At 37.5% G+C, this 23369-nt stretch overlaps 2 protein-coding genes across 4 annotated transcripts; one reads left to right on the top strand and one right to left on the bottom strand.

The window, feature by feature from the left end:
- Positions 1–5222: 5222 nt before the first annotated feature.
- LOC124867040 (transmembrane 6 superfamily member 1-like) lies at positions 5223–12763 on the bottom strand. 2 transcript variants are annotated; one of them, XM_047363237.1, is made up of 10 exons: positions 12475–12763; positions 12235–12338; positions 11995–12092; positions 11806–11909; positions 11641–11723; positions 11404–11522; positions 9723–9827; positions 9554–9646; positions 9342–9461; positions 5223–5851 (listed from the first exon to the last, which is right to left on the bottom strand). In XM_047363237.1, exons 1-10 carry the CDS (start codon positions 12564–12566, stop codon positions 5660–5662), a joined length of 1110 nt encoding a protein of 369 aa, XP_047219193.1. In that variant the 5' UTR covers positions 12567–12763; the 3' UTR covers positions 5223–5659. The 2 variants fall into 2 exon arrangements, with proteins under 2 accessions (XP_047219193.1, XP_047219194.1); XM_047363238.1 differs by having other exon boundaries at positions 12235–12333.
- Positions 12764–14786: 2023 nt separating this feature from the next.
- Positions 14787–21306, top strand: LOC124866519 (BTB/POZ domain-containing protein 1-like). 2 transcript variants are annotated; one of them, XM_047362339.1, is made up of 8 exons: positions 14787–15384; positions 15708–15864; positions 17154–17259; positions 17351–17548; positions 17770–17899; positions 17998–18085; positions 20339–20485; positions 20559–21306. In XM_047362339.1, the coding sequence occupies exons 1-8, from the start codon at positions 14978–14980 to the stop codon at positions 20715–20717; spliced, it is 1392 nt and encodes a 463-aa protein (XP_047218295.1). In that variant the 5' UTR covers positions 14787–14977; the 3' UTR covers positions 20718–21306. The 2 variants fall into 2 exon arrangements, with proteins under 2 accessions (XP_047218295.1, XP_047218294.1); XM_047362338.1 differs by having other exon boundaries at positions 17707–17899.
- Positions 21307–23369: the final 2063 nt, after the last annotated feature.

Genomic DNA, 23369 nt, shown 5'->3' with positions numbered 1-23369 from the left:
CCATCTTCCTGTTTTTCCTTCATCCCACCTTTTTTGCCATTTTTCCATCAGCTTTCCTTGAACAATACTCTTTCCCTCAGATTTACTTGTTTTAACTATAAAACTAATAGGATTTTGAATTTTGAATTATTATTTGCTATTTTATCTGCCCTCTCGTTTCCTTCTACTCCAATATGTGCTGGAACCCACACAAATATAACTATCAAGCCCATTTTTTGTATTCTGTATAATGTATGAAATATTTCTAATAAAATGTCCATCCTACTATCTGATTGATTATATTATAAACTTAATAATGCAGAGCTTGAATCTGAGCAAATGACTGTTTTTAATGGTTTTATATATTCTACCCATTGTAAAGCTAATAATATAGCCAATATTTCTCCTCTGTATACTGATAAGCCGTCTGTAATTCGTTTTCCTATTTTTAGATTGAATTCTGGTACTACAAAAGCTATTCCTACTTTTCCATTTATTTTTGATGCATCTGTATATATATGAATATATCTATAATTATTTAAATGTATCTGTACTGAATAACTATCTACTATGGAAGATTTATCTTGCTTCTTTTCCATTATTGACATATCTACTGTTGCTTCTGGTAGAATCCATGGTGGTATAATTGATATTGGTGATGTTTGACTAATTTCTAAATCAATCATTTTAAATTCTTTTACTTTATTTTCAATTGTCCATCCAAAACTCTTCATTTCTTTCTTTTCTTTTTCCCAACATGGATTTAAAATTTCCCAAATTGGATGATCCAAGTTATTACATTGTAAATTTAACCAATAATTTATTTCTAGTTTTATTCTTCTTAACTCTAACGGCATTTCTTCCATTTCTATTTCTATTGCTGCTGTTGGTGTAGTTTTAAATGCTCCAGTACATAATCTTAATGCCTGATGTTGGATAATATCTAATTTAACCAGATGTGTTTTAGCTGCTGAACCGTAAACTATACAACCAAAGTCTATGTTAGATCTTATCATTACTGTGTAAATCTGTTTTAGTGATTTCCTATCTGCTCCCCAGTCACTGCCAGCCAAGCATCTCATAATATTTAAAATTTTCTTACATTTATCAACAACTTTTTGAATATGTATATTCCATTTTAGTTTTTCATCAAACCATAATCCTAAAAATTTTATATACTTTACTTGCTCTAATTCTTGGTTATATAATTTTAATTTTATTTCCTTGTTTATTTTTTTCTGATTAAATATCATTACTTTGGTTTTTTCAACTGAAAATTTAAATCCCCATTGTAACGCCCATTTCTCTATTTCAATAATAACCTCTTGTAATTTCTTTACAATGAAATCTACATTTTTTCCTCTTTTCCAAACAGCTCCATCATCTGCAAAAAGTGAACATCCCATTTCTTTTCCAATATCTTTAAATACATAATTTATCATAATTGAAAACAATAACGGACTTATAATACTCCCCTGTGGAGTTCCATTTTCTACTATATATTTTCCTGAGATCACTTCCCCAATTCTAACTTGTATTTTCCTATTTGTTAAAAAGTCTTTGATCCATTTAAATATTTTCCCTTTAATGCCCAGTATTTGTAATTTAATTAATAATCCTTCCACCCACATCATATCATATGCTTTTTCTATATCAAAAAATACTGCCACTACACTTTCTTTATTTACCTGTGCTCTTCTAATTTCATGCTCTAAGCAAAGCATTGGATCATTAGTACTCCTCCCTTTTCTAAAACCACTTTGATATTTTGACATATATCCTTTATTATTTAAATAATATACTAGTCTACTATTAATCATTTTTTCCATTATTTTACATAGATTTGATGTTAAGGCTATTGGTCTATAATTTCCTGGATTTGATTTATCTTTTCCTGGTTTAGCTATTGGTACTATAATTGATTCCTTCCAGCTCTGTGGTAATTTTCCCTCCTCCCATATTTTATTATATAATTGTAATATTATATCTTTCGATTTTCCACCAAGTTGCCTTATCATTCTGTACCAAATTTGATCTTTACCTGGTGCTGTATTTTTTGTCTTCCTAAGTGCATAATTTAATTCAGCTTTTGTAAATTCAACATTTAACAGATTATTTGTTTCTTCAACACTCTGTAATACATCTTTATATATAAGTTTTGTATTTTCTCTTCCTTTTCTTCCCTCTTCACTAATATTATTTGAACTGTTAATTTTACTAAATATTCTTGCCAATATTTCAACTTTATCTTCATCTTTTACTATATTTATATTATTTATTTTTAATATAGGATATTCAAACTATCTCTTTATGCCATTCATTCTTTTAATTATTTTCCAAATTTTTTCTATTTTTGTTTCTTTCCCTATTGTGCTACAGAAATTTCTCCAATATTCTCTTTTTACCTTCTTAATAGTTCTCCTTACTTTTGCTTGCTTTCTTTTATAATCAATTAAATTCTTATAAATTGGATTTCCTTTTAGTACCTTAAATGCTTTATTTCTTAACTTTATTGCTTCTTTACATTCATTTGTCCACCATGGTACCATTTTCTTATTACTTTTACACCCTGCTTTCTTTATAGAATTATCTGCTGCTTCCATGATTACCTTACAAATTTTTAAATTTACATCATTTATATCCATTCTCATATCTACTTTCTCTAAGTTTATTTGACTCAAGTATCTAAATTTAGTCCAGTCTGCCTTATTAAAATTTAGTTTTTTATTGACATTTATATTCCTATTATTTAAAGTTAATCCTACTCTTATTGTAATGGGATAATGATCACTACCTATTGTTGAATTTTTATCAATGCCCCACTCACAACTACCAGCTAAACCATTTGAAACCATTGTTAAATCAATAACTGATTCCATCCCTGTTCTTACATTGATTCTTGTTCCCCTCCCATCATTAATACATACTAGATTTTTTATTTTCATTAATTCTTCTATAACTTGTCCATTTTTATCATTACAATTACCCCACAATGTACTATTTGCATTAAAATCTCCACACCAAATTACTTTCCCTTCCAAATATTCATTTAACTCCTCCATTATTTCAATTGACAATGTTTTACATGGATTATAAAAATTTATTATTTTAAATTTACCTTCTTGTTCCCATATCTCAATTACTATATATTCAAGTTCTTTCCCTTTCCCTAATACCTGATATTGTATCCCTTGCTTAATAAATATTCCACATCCTCCTCCACTTCTCTCCTGTCGATCTCTTCTTACACCATCATATCCTTTTATCACAAAATCCAATGTTGTTTTTAACCATGTTTCCTGAACACAAATCATTTCTGGTTGTTCTTCAAGACTATCAATATAACCTTTAAGTTCTTGTCCGTTAGCGATTAAACTTCTTGCCTTCCATTGTAATATTAACATGTACTTTCACCAGATGTTCCTTGTCTCCCATCTACCTCCAACTTTTTATTTATGTTCTCCCACGATCCCTCCTTAAACCCCAAAAACTTTTCAGCTCCTCTCACTATTATTTTAATCTTCTCAGTTTTATGCTTGGCTTGGTCAGTACAGTTGATAACATACGCTACGAATAATATTAGTTTTTCTACTGATATTGTAACATTTTCTTCTGACTGTACTTTGCTTTGCTGTGGAATTTGATTTGCTATTTGTTCAATCTTTCTTGTTTTCTGTTCCTTCACATTTTTAACTGCTTCTGCATAGCTTATGTTTTTAGTCATTTTAATCTGTATGATTTCTTTTGCCTTCTTCCTTACTTCACATCCTCCATACGTAACTCTATGTTGCCCTCCACAGTTACAACATTTTTCTTGTACTTCTTCTTTACATTCTTCAAACTTGTGATCTTCACCACATTTTGGACATTTCTGCTTCCCTTTACAAACTGCTGCTATGTGTCCCTACCTTTGACATTTGAAACAACGAAGTGGTGGAGGGATATAAGGTCTAACCTGAAAGCTAAGATTACCTATTTTGATGTTTTGTGGCAACTCTTTTTCGTCAAATTCAATGAAGATTGACATACTTCCTACTTTTTCTCCATTTATTGTTTTTGACAATCTCTTCAAGTTATTCACGTTTGCACCAATAATACTTCTCTTAATTTTATCAAGATCTTCATCTAGAGGGATCCCATAAATCACTCCTCTAATTTTTTTATTTTCTCCCATGATTTTTTTCTCCAACACCGTTTTCTTGCAGATATTATCCACCTTTAAAGCCTTGTTCTTTTGTTCTTCATTTTTACAAACTACCAATAAGTTTCCATCTCTCAAAATCTTTACCATTTCAACATCTCCAATTTTCTTTTTTATCTCTCTTGACACCACATTGGGGCTGATGTTATCCTGTTCTTCCTCGTTCTTAAGTTTCAATATTATTTTAAATTCCTCCCTCATAACTTTCCTCCTAACTATCCTTTCTTCTTCTGAACTGCTTCCTTCCAATTCTCGCTTGCTACCTTGGATATCACCAATTCCCTTTCCTTCATCTATTTTATTTCTTCCACGTCCTTTCCCTCTTCCTCTCCCAGCTGGCGTCCACCCTTCAAAATCCATGTCTTCCTCATTTCCCGTCTCCATTTCCAACCGAACCATTCACATACCAGTTTATGCCCAAATCCACCTTTTCCGAATCCGATATATTTCTATTTTTGTTTTTCCCGCGCCGCACCAAAACCGTTCTTCTTCGACGTAGTCTCACCACCGACAACCACCGTCTCTCCTCTTGACCGAGGAAGGTACTTCCGGGTTGAATTCCTTTTCTCTGTGTCCGAAGAAGAAGGAAGGGAAAACTTCTAAACGCTTTTTAAAAAATTTGTGTTTTTGGTATTTATTTTCACAAATACTGTCTATATCTTCACCTTGGATTGTATTTAAAAACTCCACTATCGAGAGGCTCTACGATGAACACTAAAAAAAAAAATCATCAAACATTTATTATACATAAAACCTGCCCATATTTGCACAACTACTTAAAATGTTGCGCGGAGAAGTAGGCCAACATTCATTACAGTAAATTTACATAAGGATAAACATGCAGGATTTAATTGAAATCGAAACATGAAGTAGTGTTTGAAAATGAATGTCAATAAATCTGTCTGGACAAAACAGACAGATTTATTGACAACATATAAGTTAAAAAAGGAGTAAAAAAACAAGTCAGGGAATCCATTCAACAATATCTTTTTAAACTTTATGTGTTAATGTAATATTTGCAACGAATGCATCTTGCAAGAAGTTCTGAAAACAATACCAACCTTTATTTATTTATGAATGACTTAAATGGAGAACTTTTGCATACTTAATATTATAAGACACTACACACAAAATATTTTTTGCCAATTCAAACTTCAGACTTGAAAAACAAATAGTTTCATTGAGAAAAAACCTACAAAAAATATTAGCACAGGTAGATTAAAAACCATAAATATTGTTTTAACAACACAAAATACACTTCTTCATCTTGTAAAATTTCTCTTCAGACTTCCAGCAGAAACAACAAGACATGGCACAAATTATGTCTCCTGTTTAGCACATAAAACATGAAAGGGGGGAATTCCAGCTACAAAAGCAAATTTGTAAATGCAGAGACAGAGCAGGGTGTGCGAGTTTTTCAGGCTTTCTTAAGGCATCTTGCCATCTGTGGTGAGCATAACCTGTCCCAGAGGCGCAGAGTCATTGTGTTTTCTTTTCTTGCTTTGGGTTGAGGAAGAAGGCTGGCTGTGTGCAGCAGTGATAGCAAAGAGCATGAGGAACAAGAGCATACAGGACATTAACAAGCAAGAACACAGACTGGCTGTCAGCCGGCACTCTATAAGAGAACGGTGTCCGTGTATGTAGGGACGCACCAATATGAGAGAACTGGGCCTGTGAAAACAAAGCAGAAAAGGAAGAAATGAGATAAAAATTACAGTGAGGCTTAATGTTCCTCTGACAGCACCTACTTATATGAAACTATTCAACTTTGGCCTTCTACTATCTCAGTTATACATGGAAAGGCACTAAGTCTTCTTTTATGATGTACAGATGTTTGCAAGAGCATCTTGTTTTAAAGACTGGGCAGCTATTCAACAATTTCTAATAAGGATTATTTTTTGTAAGAAGAAAAGGCAAGATGCATCCCAAGATGCCATCACATTCTCACAACATTAAGTTTTTTGTGTGTTTCATAGCTGGTTTTCTTTATCAAAAACATTTTTCTAAGATGAGTCTATTTATACAGCAGCATTCCTACACAGGGTGATTGCACTAAAAGGGAAGAAAGACTTTAAAACAAGTATATAAAATTTTAGACATTAAAACACAAATGTAAAGCAAATCTGATTTATGAAAGCTTAAAACCTCTTCAGTGAACAATAATGTCAGTCCTGATTTATAAGTGGCAACAGTTTCTGCACATTTTAGGTTTGTCTCAGAGTTTATTCCAGAGCTGATTTTGCATTGAAACTAAATGTTGCATCCCTGTGTTCAGTTCTGATCCGAGGAACAATGGATAAATAGGTATTTGATGACCTCAGGGGTCTAGATAGGTCACAATCGCAATCTGACAGGTCATACCTGACATGCAACTCTGAGGTGTGTTTCTACCCAATACCATTCAGTCCATTTATACACAGACTGATCTTAGTCAAAGTGCAACTAAAGATAATAAAGGCAGCATCATGATCTGGGGTTACTTTTCTATAGACAAAACTGAGGTTTTTTTCAAGATGGATAAAGTTATGAATGGTTCCCAATACTAGACAGGTTTAGCCTAAAATCTTCAGGTGTCTGATAGAAAGTTGAAAAGGAAGAACAATTAAAGTTTAATTTAAGAGGCAAATTCAAGTTTTTTTGGCCTGTAGTGCAGATTCCAGAAGACCTGAAGAGGATTTCCTCTCAATCTGATATATTTAAAAGACCTTTGCAGAATAGATTGGGCAAACATCTGCAAGTCAAGGTGTGGAATGCTGATAGATCCCTACCTAAGAAAACTGAATACAGAAACCAAATCAAAAGTGTTTCAACAAAGCATTAGTTTGACAATATGTCCATTTTATCATTTTTAACTTTTTTCACATAATGCTAATGTTTGTTTTTCATTTGAATTGTACAGGATAAATATGGCAAAATATGTGGAAAAACATTTTCTTATATGATTTATCGTGGACTCCTTTTTGTACATCACAAAACCTTGGCCTTTTAATAGAGGTGTGTAAACTCTTGATATCCACTGGACTTGATGACTGTAAAGAACACTGGGAATGATGTGAAACAGGAACATGAAGCTGTGGGTTATTAGCATAGATATAGTGAGAGATAATTTGAGCTAGGGGAAGCATGTAGATATTTTTAAAAAATGGGCCAAGAATGGAATCTTGAGGAACCCCATCTGCATTATTTGCTCAGACTTGTCATTTTAATATGATGCAAAGTAGTCCGGGTCGGTCAAGTAAGATTTGACTCAATTTAGCAGAGTACCAGAACATCTCAAACAAGTTTTCAATAAGTGTGTTATTATCAATCATCAGAAACGCAACACTGCACAAAGAATTGAGACAATGACTGAAGTTCTCAAAGCCTTATTGACAAGATGTGTCTTCCAAGTGGTATGGTGAGGTTGAAAACAGGATTGCAAATGAATTGAAAATGTTTTTTTGTGTCAAATAAAATAGCATACAAAACTGAGTAAATGTATTGTCATGTATTGGAATCATGTGGGAAGCTTGGAGTCCTAAACATTTTCTTTTTAGTATTACCATCTGAAACTTCGATATAATTTATATTTCCCATGTTTAATGGAAAGATAAAATAACCGTAGGTGCTTTCGTAATTAGAGGTAATTCATGTAATAAGTCATTAACAAACCCTCACATAATTTGTAATCTACCTAACTCCTCCCAATCATACTTTCTAATTAAGTCACTAAAAATAGATGTGTTTCATAGCAACTCAGCCTTCTGGACCATCAGCCCTCCTATTTATAGCCCTGTTGAACAGCTGACATTTAAGTGAATACCACCAATACCACCATGCCTTACGGTCTGAAGTCATCTCCTGCCCTTAGTCCCACTGATGACTGGCGTGTCAGCCTGCAATAGCTGGTTTGTATGGTGGAGATGAGAGGGGTGCACTAGCTGCTCCCGCCAATCTTCATAGTTTTCCAATTTTAGATTTGAACAGATGTCTCTATTGTGCTCATTCCCCGATATACCTACTGTCACAGTGCAACTGGCGAGATCACTAAAGAACAAATCAATGAGTCCAGAAACATTAAAGGATAGAAAGTTAAGGAATAACCAATATTTCACTATGCAGTCACCCTTTATCTGGCATCTGCTCAAGATCCTTTGCTTTCCCACATAACTCTTTCACATGGGAGACCTTTGTGTACTGAAGCCAAGACTGAGCCACTGATATTACCCACAAATTCATTTCACTCACTTAAATATGAAGACACTAAGTTAAAACAGAAACAGATAAAATGTAGAGAAAGCCCTCATGAAAGGTGGACAGCTGTATCACTTTCAGCTACACCAAAGGGATGAGCTCTACGTTCACAAATGTTACTGACTGACAGATGAAATAAGACACCTTTATTTAGCCATGTGACAGCTAAAGATTTCCTATTAGTTCAACTGAAATCTTTTACACAACATTCCTAAAAAGCCTGAAAAAAGAGCAGATACACAAACTTTGCAATACATTAACTTTGAGGCAATATTTTAAGAAACTAAAATGTTTTTTTTTCTGACTAAGTTCTCTGTTTTTACAAGAGACTAGAGGTCAGTGGAGATTAAGCCATTAATCATTATTATTGTTTGTTTAGCAACATTGGCACGTTCATGAGGTTGGCAAGGACAACAACTGAGCAGCTTTTCTGCCTCTGAAGAGGAAAGCATCAACACAGCATGATAGCGTCACCACCGTGTTTCTAAAACAGGGATGCAGTAATCAGGGTGATGTGCATTGTTAAGATTTCCACCACACATAGCGTTTGCTTGTTGGCCAAAAATGTTGGCCTCACCAGACCAGGGCTCATTCTTCTAAATATTGGTTGTGTCCTCTATACAGCTTGTGGCCAACTTTAAAAGAGATTTCTTATGGTTTCTTTTCAACCACAGCTTTTTGTCTTATCTCTCTTCCATAGAGATCAGGTTTGTCGAGTGCACAACTAATAGTTATCCCCAAACTGTCTGCTGTATCTCTTGGTATTCTGGAACACCTTCTGTTGGTCTCTCATATAAACCACCCCCCAAAATACATTGCAGTTTGTGTTTATATCATGAAATAATGGTTAAAAAATAAGAACAAGATTGAAATCTGTCACCAGCTGTACACAAGCTACTATGTAGCAAACATGATCAGTTGTACCTACCTGAGCCAGAGCACCAGAGTGCACAAGAGTCAGATCTGGCACCCATTCACATCCTGGGACCAACAGCCCATACAAAGTGATGATGTAGTATGGTCCAGAATACAACATGCTCACTAGCATCTGGTGAATGTGAATAAAGTATAGGAAATCAAAGATCATGCGGATGACTGTATTGGGACAATGCTTTATCATGTTTCATGTCAATGAGTTACATGAACTTTGGGGTAGGCTGTGGGATCTTTCAGGTAAGGCTCAAACTGCTGGACGTAGTCCTCACACCATTTGCTGGAACAGTCCAGAACGACCTCCAAAATATACACAGGCCATTGGTGAATCATTTCATCAGTCAATTAATTTGTTGATCCTTTAATGGTTTCTTACCATGCCTCTGAAGACACAGAAAGCCAAAGCTGGAATGAGATAGACTATAAACAGCAAATCCAGTGGTCTATGGAGCAAGCTTGTCCGCTGTGCCTCCTGAATGCTCTGAAAAATAACACCAGTTTCAATTTTATCTGTTTTTGCCCTGACATGACCTCCTACAGCATAATGTGCTCTTTAAAAGAAAATGATCAGAGATCACCCCTGAGATGAACGTTTTGAGTCCTTGTTGCATAAGTTACATCAGGACTCGCAACCCTGATTTTCTGCACTAGAACCTACACAAAATACCACCATCTATGTGTTTGGAAGACATAGTCTAGACTTCTCAAAGATGTTTTGGGATCCTTAAATCATTCCCCCTACTACTTTCAGCACAGTTAATTACTATTATAATATATGAACAAAACCTTCCAACAGATAGATTAAATGGTATGGGCTCTATTTTCCTTGATAGTAATGATTAATAAATGAAAGGATAAATCTGCACTCACCACTCACTAAATTAAAGAGTTGAAATTTAACCATTGTTTATTATTATACTGTCTTCCCATTTGCTAACAGGGGGTTTACTGGTTTCCTGTTTTTGCTGTTCCTTCTTATCATAGAGCCTGTCATTTACAGACATGTTCCTGCTCAGTGCGTTTTAAGTTTGGAGATAAAATGTACAAAAATAAAAGTTAATTTTAAACTTTTTCAATTTAATGCATTCTTTGTTCTTGTGCCACAAGCATTAAAGTGCCTGTTTTATTGTGAGAGATCTGTATGCAAAATAAATTCATAATAAGTTCTCATTTTGACAGAGATTCCAATTAGGTGCACAAATTTGCTTCCTTTTATGTTCAAATTGTTACTGCCGAGTCTAAATTTAACTGATATTCACCCTTTTTCTCTATGCAATTCATTTAAGAGCAATGAAATGCTTGTACGTTATAATTAGCATGCTACCCTGAATCTTTATCCCTGGAACTTATCTCCCTCTGACCCTCCATCTCTCCCTCCGCTCTTGTTCTGCCAAGAACTGAATAACAGCATTGAGGATGAAGTAACACAAATAATAACCTTAACCTCACTTTTAAAAAAAAGTCCGAGCTAACCCTTTAAAATCTGTTATTGATCCACATTCCTTCTGGGTTAGGTCTTGCTCTAATTTTTGCTTTTGAAAATAAACAGTAAAACCTTCTGACCAAATAAAACTCTACAATATCATAGCAGAATTTACTCCCTGTGTCTCCACAGGAGACCCACAGCAGGACCCAGATGTCATTGATCTAAAATATTTTACACTTAAACAGAAGAATGTTCTGCTGTGGAGTTTAAATTTGTCTAAAATGCTTAGCAGCTTTTCTCCACAAAGCTGCACCCTGAAGGTTCAGGGTAACATCAAAAGGACTAAACCTTCATACCAGGGACATTTCTGGGTTAAATTTCTGGTAATCATGTTTGTTACTTGTCGTGTTTGTGGATGTATCGATTTATTTGGACCACTTGTTGCTTCCTCTTTATCTTATATTTGGTGTTGATAGATGTATGCAGAAGATAGATTCAGCAGAAAATGTGATAAAGAATACCTGAGGAAATTGGACTGCAGCCGAGGGTTCAAGTATCTATTCAAATAAGAGTCAAAAGCAACATGCCATGTAAAAAACTTGAGGATCTTCTGAGGAATCCAGTGACTTACTGTTAACTGGGCATCATGTGTAGAGGGCTGACTGAAGATCCGGAAGCAAGCCCACACAGACACTGAGATGTAAAGTATGTGGAGGATGAAGAGAGGAGTAACTTGGGTCCCATATTTTCCTGGAAAAAGACATAAGATAACATATCACTGTAGGAAACACAGATCCACAAAATAATTATGAGTTGGGGGTCAACACAAGTAATCTAAAGACACCCCTATTATTTTTGGTGTTCTTACCCACAGCATTCCCAAGAATGTAGACCATAGTGCGCATGGAAAAAGAGCCCACCCAGTACAGTCCAATTGTTCGGTAGCTGTCCCTGTGCAAACCATGTAAGACCGCAATCAAAAATGCCAGAACCCATACATGCACAGATACACAGTTAGATGGACAGGTCATACCCCCACGTAATGGCAGCAATCATAAGCAGGTACATGAGATAATGCACACAGCCATCCCAATAGGAAATCATGTGTCCATGTGCTGTATTAATGTGTGGTTCTGCCTGAAACACAAAGGAGATTTATCATTTAAATCTGTATGGGGAAACATTTATGCAAGCCACACCTTGTGTGCACAGCGGTTTTTACCTCTTTGAGATAAAACGTCACAAATCCATCAATGATGTTGTCTTGCTCCAGCCCAATGATCAGATTTACCACACTCAGGAATGCAAACACTGCATACACTGCATTGAATTTATTTCAGTTAGTTAATGGATGAGACATTTGAAGTTTGCAATGCCCAGAATAGCAAAGTTGCGTTTATGTTAAGCAGTATAAACGTGTTTAACTGCAAAACCATGTTTGATTTTGAATACAAATGAATACCGTAGAAAAGACGATCAACAGGAGCCTTTTTCTTGAGCATAAAACGGACTGAGATGGTCAGAATGAGGACTGCTGAGAACCCAGCGAAGAAGAAGGCTTCTGCACTGAATACAATGTGAAAATTTATTTCTTTAGAATTTGGCATAAAACATTTTAAATAATATTACACATAAAATTTGTATTTTTATTACCAAATGGAGTTAGTTGGAAAACTCTATACAAGGCTATAATTTATCTTACCCGTTGTTGTAAATAAGAGAATTGAATAAATAGCAGAAAGGGATGGACATCAGCGAGAGCATGAACACCCCCGTCCCTGCAGAAGCGCTCATTATAGACGTCTGAGGTTTCCTTCAAGTGAAAAATTCAACAGAAATCAGCTCCAGAAAAGTCCATGATTAGTCTGTGTCATGTTTGAGGAAATGTTTGGAGAACCGCTCTCTGTGTTGCTGCTTTTAACTTTCAGTGCAGCTCTCACTTTCGTGCTCTGTCTCGTCGCTCTCGTCTTTCTGGATTAAGAGATTCTTCTTTATTGCCTTCTACCGACCAGCAGAGGCGCTCACGTACACAACTGCTCATGCTCAGTGAGGAGGACAATCTGCTGTGTTTAATGCTTATCAGACATTTACAGGTAAAAACACAACCAGTTTAGAGTAGTTTTTCCATTCCTGTGAGATTATAGTTTATTTAATTAAAACAACAAACAATGATATTTAGTGGTTAATTAAAAACGACAGTCTTGCTGAAAAACATTTGATTAAAAAACTTGTTTGACACTACAATTCAATTCAATTCAATTCAGTTTTATTTATATAGCGCCAATTCACAACACATGTTGTCTCAAGGCACTTCACAACAGTCAGGTTCATACATTCCAATTAATCCTAACAATTGAACAGTGCAGTCGGAGTTGACTTTTTATTCAAATTGGATAAAAAGTTTTTCTATCTAAGGAAACCCAGCAGATTGCATCCAGTCAGTGACTTGTAGCATTCACTCCTCCTGGATGAGCATGTAGAGACAGTGGACAGTCACTGGCGTCGACTTTGCAGCAATCCCTCATACTGAGCATGCATGTAGCGACAGTGGAGAGGAAAAACTCCCTTTTAACAGGAAGAAACCTCCAGCAGAACCAGGCTCAGTGTGAGCGGCCATCTGCCACGACCGACTGGGGGTTTGAGAGAACAGAGCAGAGACACAAAAAGAACACAGAAGCACTGATCCAGGAGTACTTTCTATGGGAAGGAAAAGTAAATGTTAGCGGATGTAGCTCCTTTAGTTGTTTCACCTAGAAAGAAAGAACAGATAAACTCTGAGCCAGTTTTCAAGGTTAGAGTCTGAAAGAGAGCACATATAATTAGTTACAGAAAAAGCTCAGTCAATTGCCATGTCTAGGAGAGAAAAAGGGTTAAACACTAAAAGACAGGGCCATGTGGATCATTGGTAGAGGGTGAGCATTAAGTTGTTGCCAGCAGAAGCTCGGACGATTCCCCTCTTCAGAAAGGTGTCACAGGCAGACACAGAGTCAGGCCAGGTGTAGCTTCTAGGAAGAGAAAAGAGAGAACAAGGTTAAAAGCTGAAATAACAGCAAATAATGCAAAATTGGAGAGTAGTGTGAGAATGTAGCGAAGAGGGTGAAAGTTGTCATTATGTCCTCCAGCAGCCTAAGCCTGTAGCAGCATAACTACAGAGATAGTTTCAGTTCAGATTATTTAGTTAAGCTAAATAACACCAGTAACGAGCGAGAAAAGTACCATATTAAAATAAAAAACTTTACTTTAATGATTCAAATACATTTAATAACTATTAAAAAAACATAAAGAAGATACAAAATATATGTAATTCCGTTCTTGAGTCAATAATTGGTTATATACACAATTCATATCACAATTCATGTTCTACCGCTTATTCCATAGTGGGTCGCGGGGGAGCTGGTGCCTATCTCCAGCAGTCTATGGGCGAGAGGCGGGGTACACCCTGGACAGATCGCCAGTCTGTCGCAGGGCAACACACAAACAACCATGCACACATTCATTCATACACCTAAGGTCAATTTAGAGTGACCAATTAACCTAACAGGCATGTCTTTGGACTGTGGGAGGAAGCCGGAGTACCCGGTGAGAACCCACGCATGCACGGGGAGAACTTGCAAACTCCATGCAGAAAGACCCCAGGCCGAGAATCGAACCCAGGCCTTCTTGCTGCAAGGCAACAGTGCTACCAACTGCACCACCGTGCAGCCCTTTTTTTTTTACTCTTTTTTTTTTTTTTTTTTAAGTTAAATAATCAAATGTCTAAATCAATAATCAGAACTAACTGTTAGAATTATTTTTAATTATTTCATCATTTAATATTTCCAGAATGGATGTATGAAGTGATGAATATTTAATATCAGTTTTAACGAAACTGAAAATGTCACGTAATATAAATTAATAATAAAAACGTTTAAAAATATTTTTATCTTCGTTTCAAATGTTTGTAGACCATTGGTTGAATTGCACGGATGAGGCCAGAAGGGGGCGGTAATGAAACTTAAAGGATGCAAAATAACGTCAAACCTAAAACGACGAAAAAGTGTTTTGGAGGAAGTGCGTCTCTTTAGCAACAGCCGAACCCGAGTATTGGCCTTCTGCGTGATGGACAACACGTAAATAAATAAATCACCTCTGCGGTCGCTACATTGTATCATTAGCACGCTGCTGTTTGTAGAATAAAAAGTAGAAACCAACTGTCGTGGCTTGGAATGGCCAGCGGCGGTGGATTGGCGTCGAACCAAAGCGGTCCGGAGGCTCCTTCTAACTCGGTACAATGCGGAGCAGCAGCGGCTTTGTGCAACATGCCAGCCTCCGCTCCCGCGCCGTCCGCCTCTCCGCCGGGCCTCGGCCTTCAGCGGGAGCCCGTCTACAACTGGCAGGCGACGAAGAGCTCCCTGAAGGAGCGTTTCGCTTTCCTCTTCAACAACGAGCTGCTCAGCGACGTCAGGTTCATTGTGGGGAAAGGCAGGCAGGCCCAGAGGATACCTGCCCATAAGTTCGTCCTGGCCGCTGGCAGCGCCGTCTTTGATGCCATGTTCAACGGAGGGATGGCGACCACTTCGGCTGAAATAGAGCTCCCTGATGTGGAGCCAGTAGCATTCCTGGCCCTGCTCAGGTAGGTGGGACGGGTGGCCCCCAGACCCTCAACATACAGGCTTTTACTTCTGGCTGAACGCAGTCATTTTTATAATAACGACACACAAGTAATCGGAATGGAGAACATGTAAAACCCTGGATTATTTTTTACCACTTCACGGTTATACACAACGTTTTGTTGGTCTATCAAATACAATAAAAATAAATAAAAAATCAAGGAATATTAACAATTTTGCAAGGCAATGAAGATTTGCTTGACATTTGAATGTTTTAAAGCTTAAGTTGTTAACAATGAGAAATTCTGATTATCATATTTTTACTATTAATATTTTTACTGTACAGGTTTCTATATTCAGATGAGGTCCATATTGGTCCAGAGACGGTGATGACGACTCTGTACACGGCAAAGAAATATGCAGTTCCAGCCCTGGAGGGTCACTGTGTGGATTTCCTCACCAAGCATCTCAGAGCTGACAACGCCTTTATGCTTCTCACCCAGGTTATTGTCAGACTATATGCAGTTCCTATATGACAGTGCAACTAAAAACGCTGGGCGATGTAAATCCTCTTTTTCAGTGCAAAATGCATTTATTCAAACATCAGATAAACTTCTTTCCAGACGACAGCAGTCATTCACAGTCCTTATTGCGAACTGAGACAAAACACATCTTTTGAAAAGACAGCGTTTTCTTAAAAAACTGTTCTAGCAACCACTGGATCTAATCTCCATTTAGATTTACATCCATTTTTTCCAAGTAGGATTTTTCTTCCATTAGCTGGTCTATTTTGGGTTTATTCTCTCAGGTTTCTGCATTTTGTTCTGCTGCTGCTTGCTATTGCACAGATTTTTACGCAAAACCTAGACAACACACATTTCCAGTGGTGTTTTAGTAATTATGCGTGCAATTCCTTATTGTAATTTTCAGAAATGAACCAATCAACCAGAAAGTAATGGAAATCAGACAATTTTCACTTATTATCCATTGATTAACTTTGATTAGCAAGTCATGTCCTTAAAATATTCTTATTTTTGTTTCCTTTTGTTCATTAAATACATATAAGACTTTTTTTTTTTTACCTTTCAGTCTGTAAATGCATTCACAAACAGCCTGTTCTTAGGTTTTAGTTTAGTAAAATATTAGATAACGATTGAGAATGAAATCCTAAATTAGATGGTTAGACTTCAGAGTAGTGCATTTCTAATAATCATAATTTCATGAACTTTTTTTAGGCTTAAAAATCCCAAAATTTTGCAATGCAATATATGAAACAATGCAATGAGATCTGAACTGACAAACCTTCCCTTGATCAGCAGGTGATTCTTTTTTCTTATTAAATGCATCAAAACTAAGAACTGCCACCATTTTCTGTCTATGAAAGTTAATGAATGTTTTGACTTAAATAAAAAAAAAAGGTTAGAGACACGCTTTGCTGCATACATGTGGATAATATTGTAATTCTTGTAAAATGTTTAGAGTCAGGACCAATACATAAAAAAACCTGCAGCACATTTTTTCCTCATATGTTTAATACCCTGTGGAAAAGGAATATTTGGGCAGCTCAGGAAAATCCTGCCTCTCTTATCTAGTTACAATGTTTTAATTTGTTTCGACACGTTTCATTACTGACATGGGTTCTGGTTAGTTTGATCCACTGGTAAAATTCAAATGTGTGCACTTTGTTTAAATGCAGCAACTGTCCTTTAACGGAATGAATGGATGTAATCCAAATAATCAGAACTGCCTTAAAATAACTTTTTTAATGTGTTTTTTTTTTTTTTTTTGACAGGCGAGGTTATTTGATGAACCTCAGCTTGCCACTCTCTGCTTGGACACTATTGACAAAAGCACTGCAGACGCAATACACGCAGAGGGCTTCACTGATATTGACCTTGGTATGGGAGTCTTCGTCACTCTGTGTGTGTTATTCCACCGTTTTGTTCCAACATCTAATAGTGTAGCTGTTCTGTGTGTTGGTGTGTGTAGATACTTTGTGTGCAGTGTTGGAGCGAGACACACTCAGCATCAGGGAGAATCGTCTGTTCGAAGCAGTGGTCCGCTGGGCAGAGGCAGAGTGTTACAGACAACAGCTTTCCCCAACCTCGGAGAACAAGCACCAAGTTCTGGGGAAAGCGCTCCCGCTGATCCGCTTCCCGCTCATGACCGTTGAAGAGTTCGCAGCTGGTACGTGTCCTGGCAGAAGTACCGTCCAGTTGTCAGGCTGCAGTGATAAAACGTATTCTGAGCAGTTCAGCCGGCACTTAGCACCTTTTTTATGTTCCTCATGTGTCCATACAGCTCCAACCACAGAAACCAGTTTGATATTTTTTCTTGTGCAACAGGGCCTGCCCAGTCTGGAATATTGTTCGATCGGGAGGTGGTAAATCTGTTTTTACACTTTACAGTAAACCCCAAACCACGGGTCGACTACATTGACAGGCCTCGCTGCTGCCTCAGGGGGGAGGAGTGTAGCATTAATAGATTCCAGCAGGTTGAGAGTCGGTGGGGGTACAGCGGCACCAGCGACAGAATCAGGTCAGGTTACGTTTGTTGAGACAACACCGGGGGAAATAACAACTGAATCATGGTTCATTTTTATAACTGTTCTTCTATTCATCTTTCTCCGTTTGTAGATTTAATGTAAACAGAAGAATATCCATCGTGGGTTTTGGCTTATATGGTTCGATACATGGACCCACTGACTATCAGGTCAACATACAGGTAAGGCCTTTGACATTTGTTCCTGCATGAAATCATTGCAGAAAGACAAACAGCCACAAACTTAGCATAAAAAACACTAAACATATAAACACAAAATGCAACAATATCATCATTTCACCTGGGAGAAGGTGGTCTGCTTCCTCTGGGTCAGTGGTGAGTCTTTGCTCCTGCAGAGGAGTTTAATGGTCTTTGTGTCTTGTAAATGAGTGATGAAAGGATGGAGCAGGAATTAGGTAAACGTTTTGGGTTGCCAGGGCGAGCCCTATAGGACCGCTGCCCTCTGGGGAGAGCTCAGAGTAGAGCGTCTGCTCCTCTCGCATCCTCTGATCAGGATGCCTAAGGACGACCCACTTTGAAGGGAGCTTGAATCCTTTCTTGTTGACTGTGGGCTGTTGCCTTGAAAAAACTTGGGAGAGATGTCTGGGTTTCCCTCTTGAACCTGTTGCATTAAGGCCTGCAGATCAAAGCATAGACAGCAGATGGATTTAGCTAAATTATGGCTTGAGGGAGGTATGAAGTAGTTTTTCATCCTGTTGGACCCGGTTTAGGGTAGGAGCAAGAGGGCAACCAGAAGAACTGTTTTCAGGCCTAGATGTGTCAATTTTTTTTAAATGCTTCAGACAACTCTGGTGTTTTGGTACGTGTGATTTCATTAGCAATCTTTACCATGTTTACTAGTTTTTAACTTTTAATGAAAGGCAGCTTAACCAAGTAAAGAAGCAAAGATGAGAACCGATTAAACTATCTACTTGTAAAAGCCAATCATTAACCTGCTGCATATTCCAAACAGATTGACCTTTTAAAAAAGTCCAGCCTCTGCTGGGTCATTTTACCACATCAGTATGCTGATAACTCTCAGGTACTGCTGTGAAAAAGTATCTCCTCTTTACACAACTGTTCAGTTTTTTGTGACACTTGTAGACCCGTAGAATCAAGAAATGGCCTAAATAGAACCTATCCGACAGGATGAAGTAGGCCAGAATATCACAAAGGCAATACATCTCAGCCCAGTGCAAAGAAATTCAAGAACAGATGAGGAACAAACGTATTGAATTTCATCAGAGAACCACCTTGAGTGGCTTTATCTACATTTGGAGAGAAAACGTTGGAACGGCAGTGAACCTTTCCCAGAAGTGGCCGGCCTACCAAAATCTTTTCAACAGTGTCCAGTACTCATCCAGGAGGCCACAAAAAACCAAAAAGAACATTTGTGCAAAACGTTGCAGCCCTCACTTGCCTCAGTTAAGATCAGTGTTGAAAAACATTGGACAATAACAAGATCCACGGGGGAGTCTTAAGGCCGAAACCACTGCTGATTTAAAAAAAAAAAAGAAACACAATGGCACATTTCCCCAAAAAACATCTTTATGGTCTCCAAGACATCTATGAAAGTATTCTGTGGACTGATGAGAAAAAACTACTTTGTAGAAGGTGTGTATCCTGTTACATTTGGTGTAAAACTAAAACTACCTTTCAGCAAAAGAACATCATGTCTGTAGTCAGACACGGGAGTGGTAGTGGTATGGTCTGGGGCTGCTCTGCTGCTTCAGGATTTGGCCAACTTGCCTTAATTAATAGGACCATGATTTCTGCTCTCTTGTCAGGACAACCTCACCAGTCTAGTATCCTCCTCACATACCAAACCACCACTATAACATCTTCAAAAATAGGTACAATACAGAGAAAATGAAAGCTCTTTGGATAGATCTGGTTCTGCAAGCTGAAATTTTGTTTTGGATACTAAAAGATGATTTGATAACAAGGCAGACATATCTCTGAGGAGACTTGGGGGTAAACTAGGAACTCACTGGAGAGATTCCGTCTAGGTAACCCTCAGCCTCCTGAGACGAGATTGAGATAGTCGTTTGAGAGAAGGTGGTCTGGGCTTCCTCTTTATGCTGTCGCCCCACAAGCCAGTCTCAGATGAGATGGAGAACATTTCTAATAAATCCCTGAGATTGTGTGTGCAACGGTGTTTCTCTGCACTACAGTTGACAGATTGCAGCATTTAGATACATTTGTGGGTATAGTTGTAAAGCACCTAAAGGTGGCTGTTGTTGGAAATTAGTGCTCCAAAATTACACCCCAGTGAGTTAAGTGAAACAGGCCCACAAGCTCTGCAGGGTACAAAATCTACAGATGTGCAGTCTTCAGTCTGACCATATCACACACGCATTACTCCTTTAATGTTCATTTCAATATGCAGACAAAACATACGTTTCTGATTACAAGTCAAAACTTTTCTGTTTTCAGATCTTGGAGAGCGACAAACGCATCACGCGGGGCCAGAACGACACCGGTTTCAGCTGCGACGGCTCAGGAAACACTTTCCGGGTGATGTTTAAAGAGCCTGTGGAGATCCTGCCCAACATCAGCTACACTGCATGTGCCACCTTAAAGGTTAGTCTAAGCTTTCATCCCAACAAAATCCCCTTTAAGACCTGAACTAACCCAGACTATTTTTATCACTCAGGGTCCAGACTCGCATTACGGCACTAAAGGGTTGAAGAAAGTGACCCAGGAATCAACAACTGGGACCAAAATTACATTTCTGTTTTTTAGCTCTCCTGGAAACAACAACGGCACGTCGGTAGAGGACGGGCAGATACCCGAGATCATCTACTACATATGAACTTTACATGTTGTCATGCAGGTACAAAGAACCGGGGAGACCTCAGACTACTGGGAAGACTGGACTGCTATGAATGAATGCAGTGCTTCGGGATCCCCTGGTGTGTGTGTGTGTGTGTGTGTGTGTGAGAGAGAGAATCTCTACATACATAAATGTGCAACTCTGCAACAAAAATGTTTTTTTCTTCTTTGGCCTAAGAACTTGTTTTTTTGTTGTAAGTTGTCTGAATAGTTGTCTGAATACGGATGTTCTGTCCGTGTTACTGAGCTGCAGAAGTTGCACAGATAAAACCAAGACAGCAACACAACCTTCATCGAGGCCAACTCACTGTCTGTTTGTGCTGTTGCATATTTTTAATGTGCACTGTTGTACTTTATAAAACACGTGTCTTCAAGTACTTTTTCTCTGTGTTGTACAAAGGCTCCCTATGCTTAAATTTGCCAGTAGTTCATTCTGTAACTTATTACTCAATGTTTACTTAGCACTTCACTAAAATGTAATACAGGAAAAAAAAATGTTCTGAGACATTCATGGGTAAATCAAACAGGAATTAGTTTATTTTTTAGCAATAAAATGTGCTGAGACCAAACAGACTGATTCTTTCCAGTCAGTATCTCATATGCGCATTCTTCATTTCTGCCACCAGGTAATGCTATCTCCTAAACATTTAAAACAGCTGAAATTATTTAACAGTAGTGTGGATGAGGGGATGAAACAAACCCTTGATGGAAATTATTTTAGATTTTCTAGGAATAAATTCAGAAATATCTTTCAGTTTACAAGTATTCAGCAAGAATAAGGGGAAATATAGATTCTCCAGAAACACTTTTCTTGGCTGGTGTATCTGATCAGTTTTTACTTTTTACGATTTTTAAGGAATTTGTCATGAAGACTTAGCAAATTTGCAGTAAAACACGACCTAAACCTCAGTTTTGCTTACCCAAATCCTGCTTTGACGTTCCCAGCAGTACCCTGGAGGGTTTTCTGCTTCTGTGGTGCCGTCTGCTGAAACCTGCAGTCTCTACATTTCAAGGCTCAAGTGCTCTTGCATTGCATAAGGTGTACATACATTATGCGAGACAGGCTGTGGAGACAAGTAGGGCCTTTCAGACAGCTGTGAGTGGGCTTTGATGAGGAGACAGATCCACGAAGGCTGTCAGGTGAGTCACCAGGACCTGAGACTTTCTCCCGTTGACTGCCCACTTAGAGAGCCTTTTATAGAAGAAAGATTCTGAAAAATCAGCTTAAAACAGGAATTTTCTAGTTTTGTTTTTATGCCACCCACAATGTAAAACAGTTAAATAAACGTAGCACACACATTCAAGCCTCAACCCTCACCTGTGCTGTGTTAGAAGACCTGGAATGTGTTGAAATAAAACTCCATATGATGTTTAAAAGAACTGAGGAGACTAATGTTGTGGAATTTCTTATCAAAGTGGAGAGAAGTTGACTCACAAGAAGAGAAAATCCGGACTTTGTCTTATAAGTTTTATTCAAAGGCATTCAGCGTTTGAAGACCCTGACACTGAGGTTAGTCAGTGAAACAGAGCCCCGATCAACATTTACACACAGTATTTATACCAGAACATGACAGTGTTATCTCAACTGCAAAGAGTTTTAGAAATATGGCCCCTAGACCCTCCCCGGGTCAGAGTTAACAAAGTTATTTATGAGGGCACCCATCTACCTTCCCTTGAAATATACACTTCAGGAAGTGTTAACCATAAAACTCTCCAGCATTTGAATTTAGAGTCCATCTGCTAATAAAAACAGAACACTAATCAAACACAGAGGTCAGAGGTGAGAGGTAGATGGAAGGTCACCTGTGAGTGATACAACACAGAAACAAATGAGAGAGGTGAAGGGAATATCAGAGCACTTTGAAATAATTTTCCATTACACTCCTTTCTTCTGATTACAAGATAATCACAAAACTAAAAGAAAATTCTACAAAACCAGCACCCAAGCTCATAATCAAAGTAAAACTAATAAATGAAAAGAATATATAACAAATACATGTGTTATTTCATGGCTTCCCCTAAGATCTACTGTTCTCAAATTACAACCAAAACAAAGCTAAAACAATAAGGATAACAACACTTAAAAAAAAACTCCAAATCTCTATATATACCACTAAAATGCTGAACATCAGTAATAACTCCCCAAACACTTTAGAGTTAGCACATCATTAAAGCATCTCAAGCAACATAAAATCCATCGGTATCCATACCATCTGCCACCGCAAATGCAGAATCATCACAATCATGACAAACAGAAATTAAGTTCACATCCTTATCAACAGGCAACACAGAAAAACGTACCAGTCTCATCACCATTCCCCTAACCATTGGAATAACACAACATGAAAGAAACACCAAAATCAAAAAGAAACATAAAAGAATCACTCCAATCTTTACTAACCAAGATGTCCATCCACCAGTAAAGAACCAAGACCAAGGAGTCCAAGAGGAACTCATATTCTCCTTCTGTTGGGTCGTCAGCAAGTCCTCAAACTTATCATGGATACTTGTCATGTTCTTAGACACATCGGGAATAAAAGTGCAACATTGTTCCCCAATTAAATGACAAACACCACCCCTCTCAGCTAACAGATAATCCAAAGCCATTCTATTTTGCAAACTCATAGTTCTT

The sequence above is a fragment of the Girardinichthys multiradiatus genome, chromosome 4 (assembly GCF_021462225.1).
Source record: "Girardinichthys multiradiatus isolate DD_20200921_A chromosome 4, DD_fGirMul_XY1, whole genome shotgun sequence".
Lineage (NCBI taxonomy): Eukaryota > Metazoa > Chordata > Actinopteri > Cyprinodontiformes > Goodeidae > Girardinichthys > Girardinichthys multiradiatus.
Note: the sequence above shows the minus strand (reverse complement) of the source record. Positions and strands in the feature narration are given on the sequence as shown.

Coding starts and splice junctions, on each gene's coding strand:
- LOC124866519 (XM_047362338.1), top strand. CDS start 14,978: ATGGCCAGCGGCGGTGGATTGGCGTCGAACCAAAGCGGTCCGGAGGCT. Junction 17,260..17,350: donor CTTCACTGATATTGACCTTG/GTATGGGAGTCT, acceptor TGGTGTGTGTAG/ATACTTTGTGTGCAGTGTTG. Junction 18,086..20,338: donor ACTATCAGGTCAACATACAG/GTAAGGCCTTTG, acceptor TTCTGTTTTCAG/ATCTTGGAGAGCGACAAACG.
- LOC124867040 (XM_047363237.1), bottom strand. CDS start 12,566: ATGAGCGCTTCTGCAGGGACGGGGGTGTTCATGCTCTCGCTGATGTCC. Junction 11,724..11,805: donor ATTGCTGCCATTACGTGGGG/GTATGACCTGTC, acceptor TGGTTTGCACAG/GGACAGCTACCGAACAATTG. Junction 9,647..9,722: donor TCTGTGTCTTCAGAGGCATG/GTAAGAAACCAT, acceptor TATATTTTGGAG/GTCGTTCTGGACTGTTCCAG.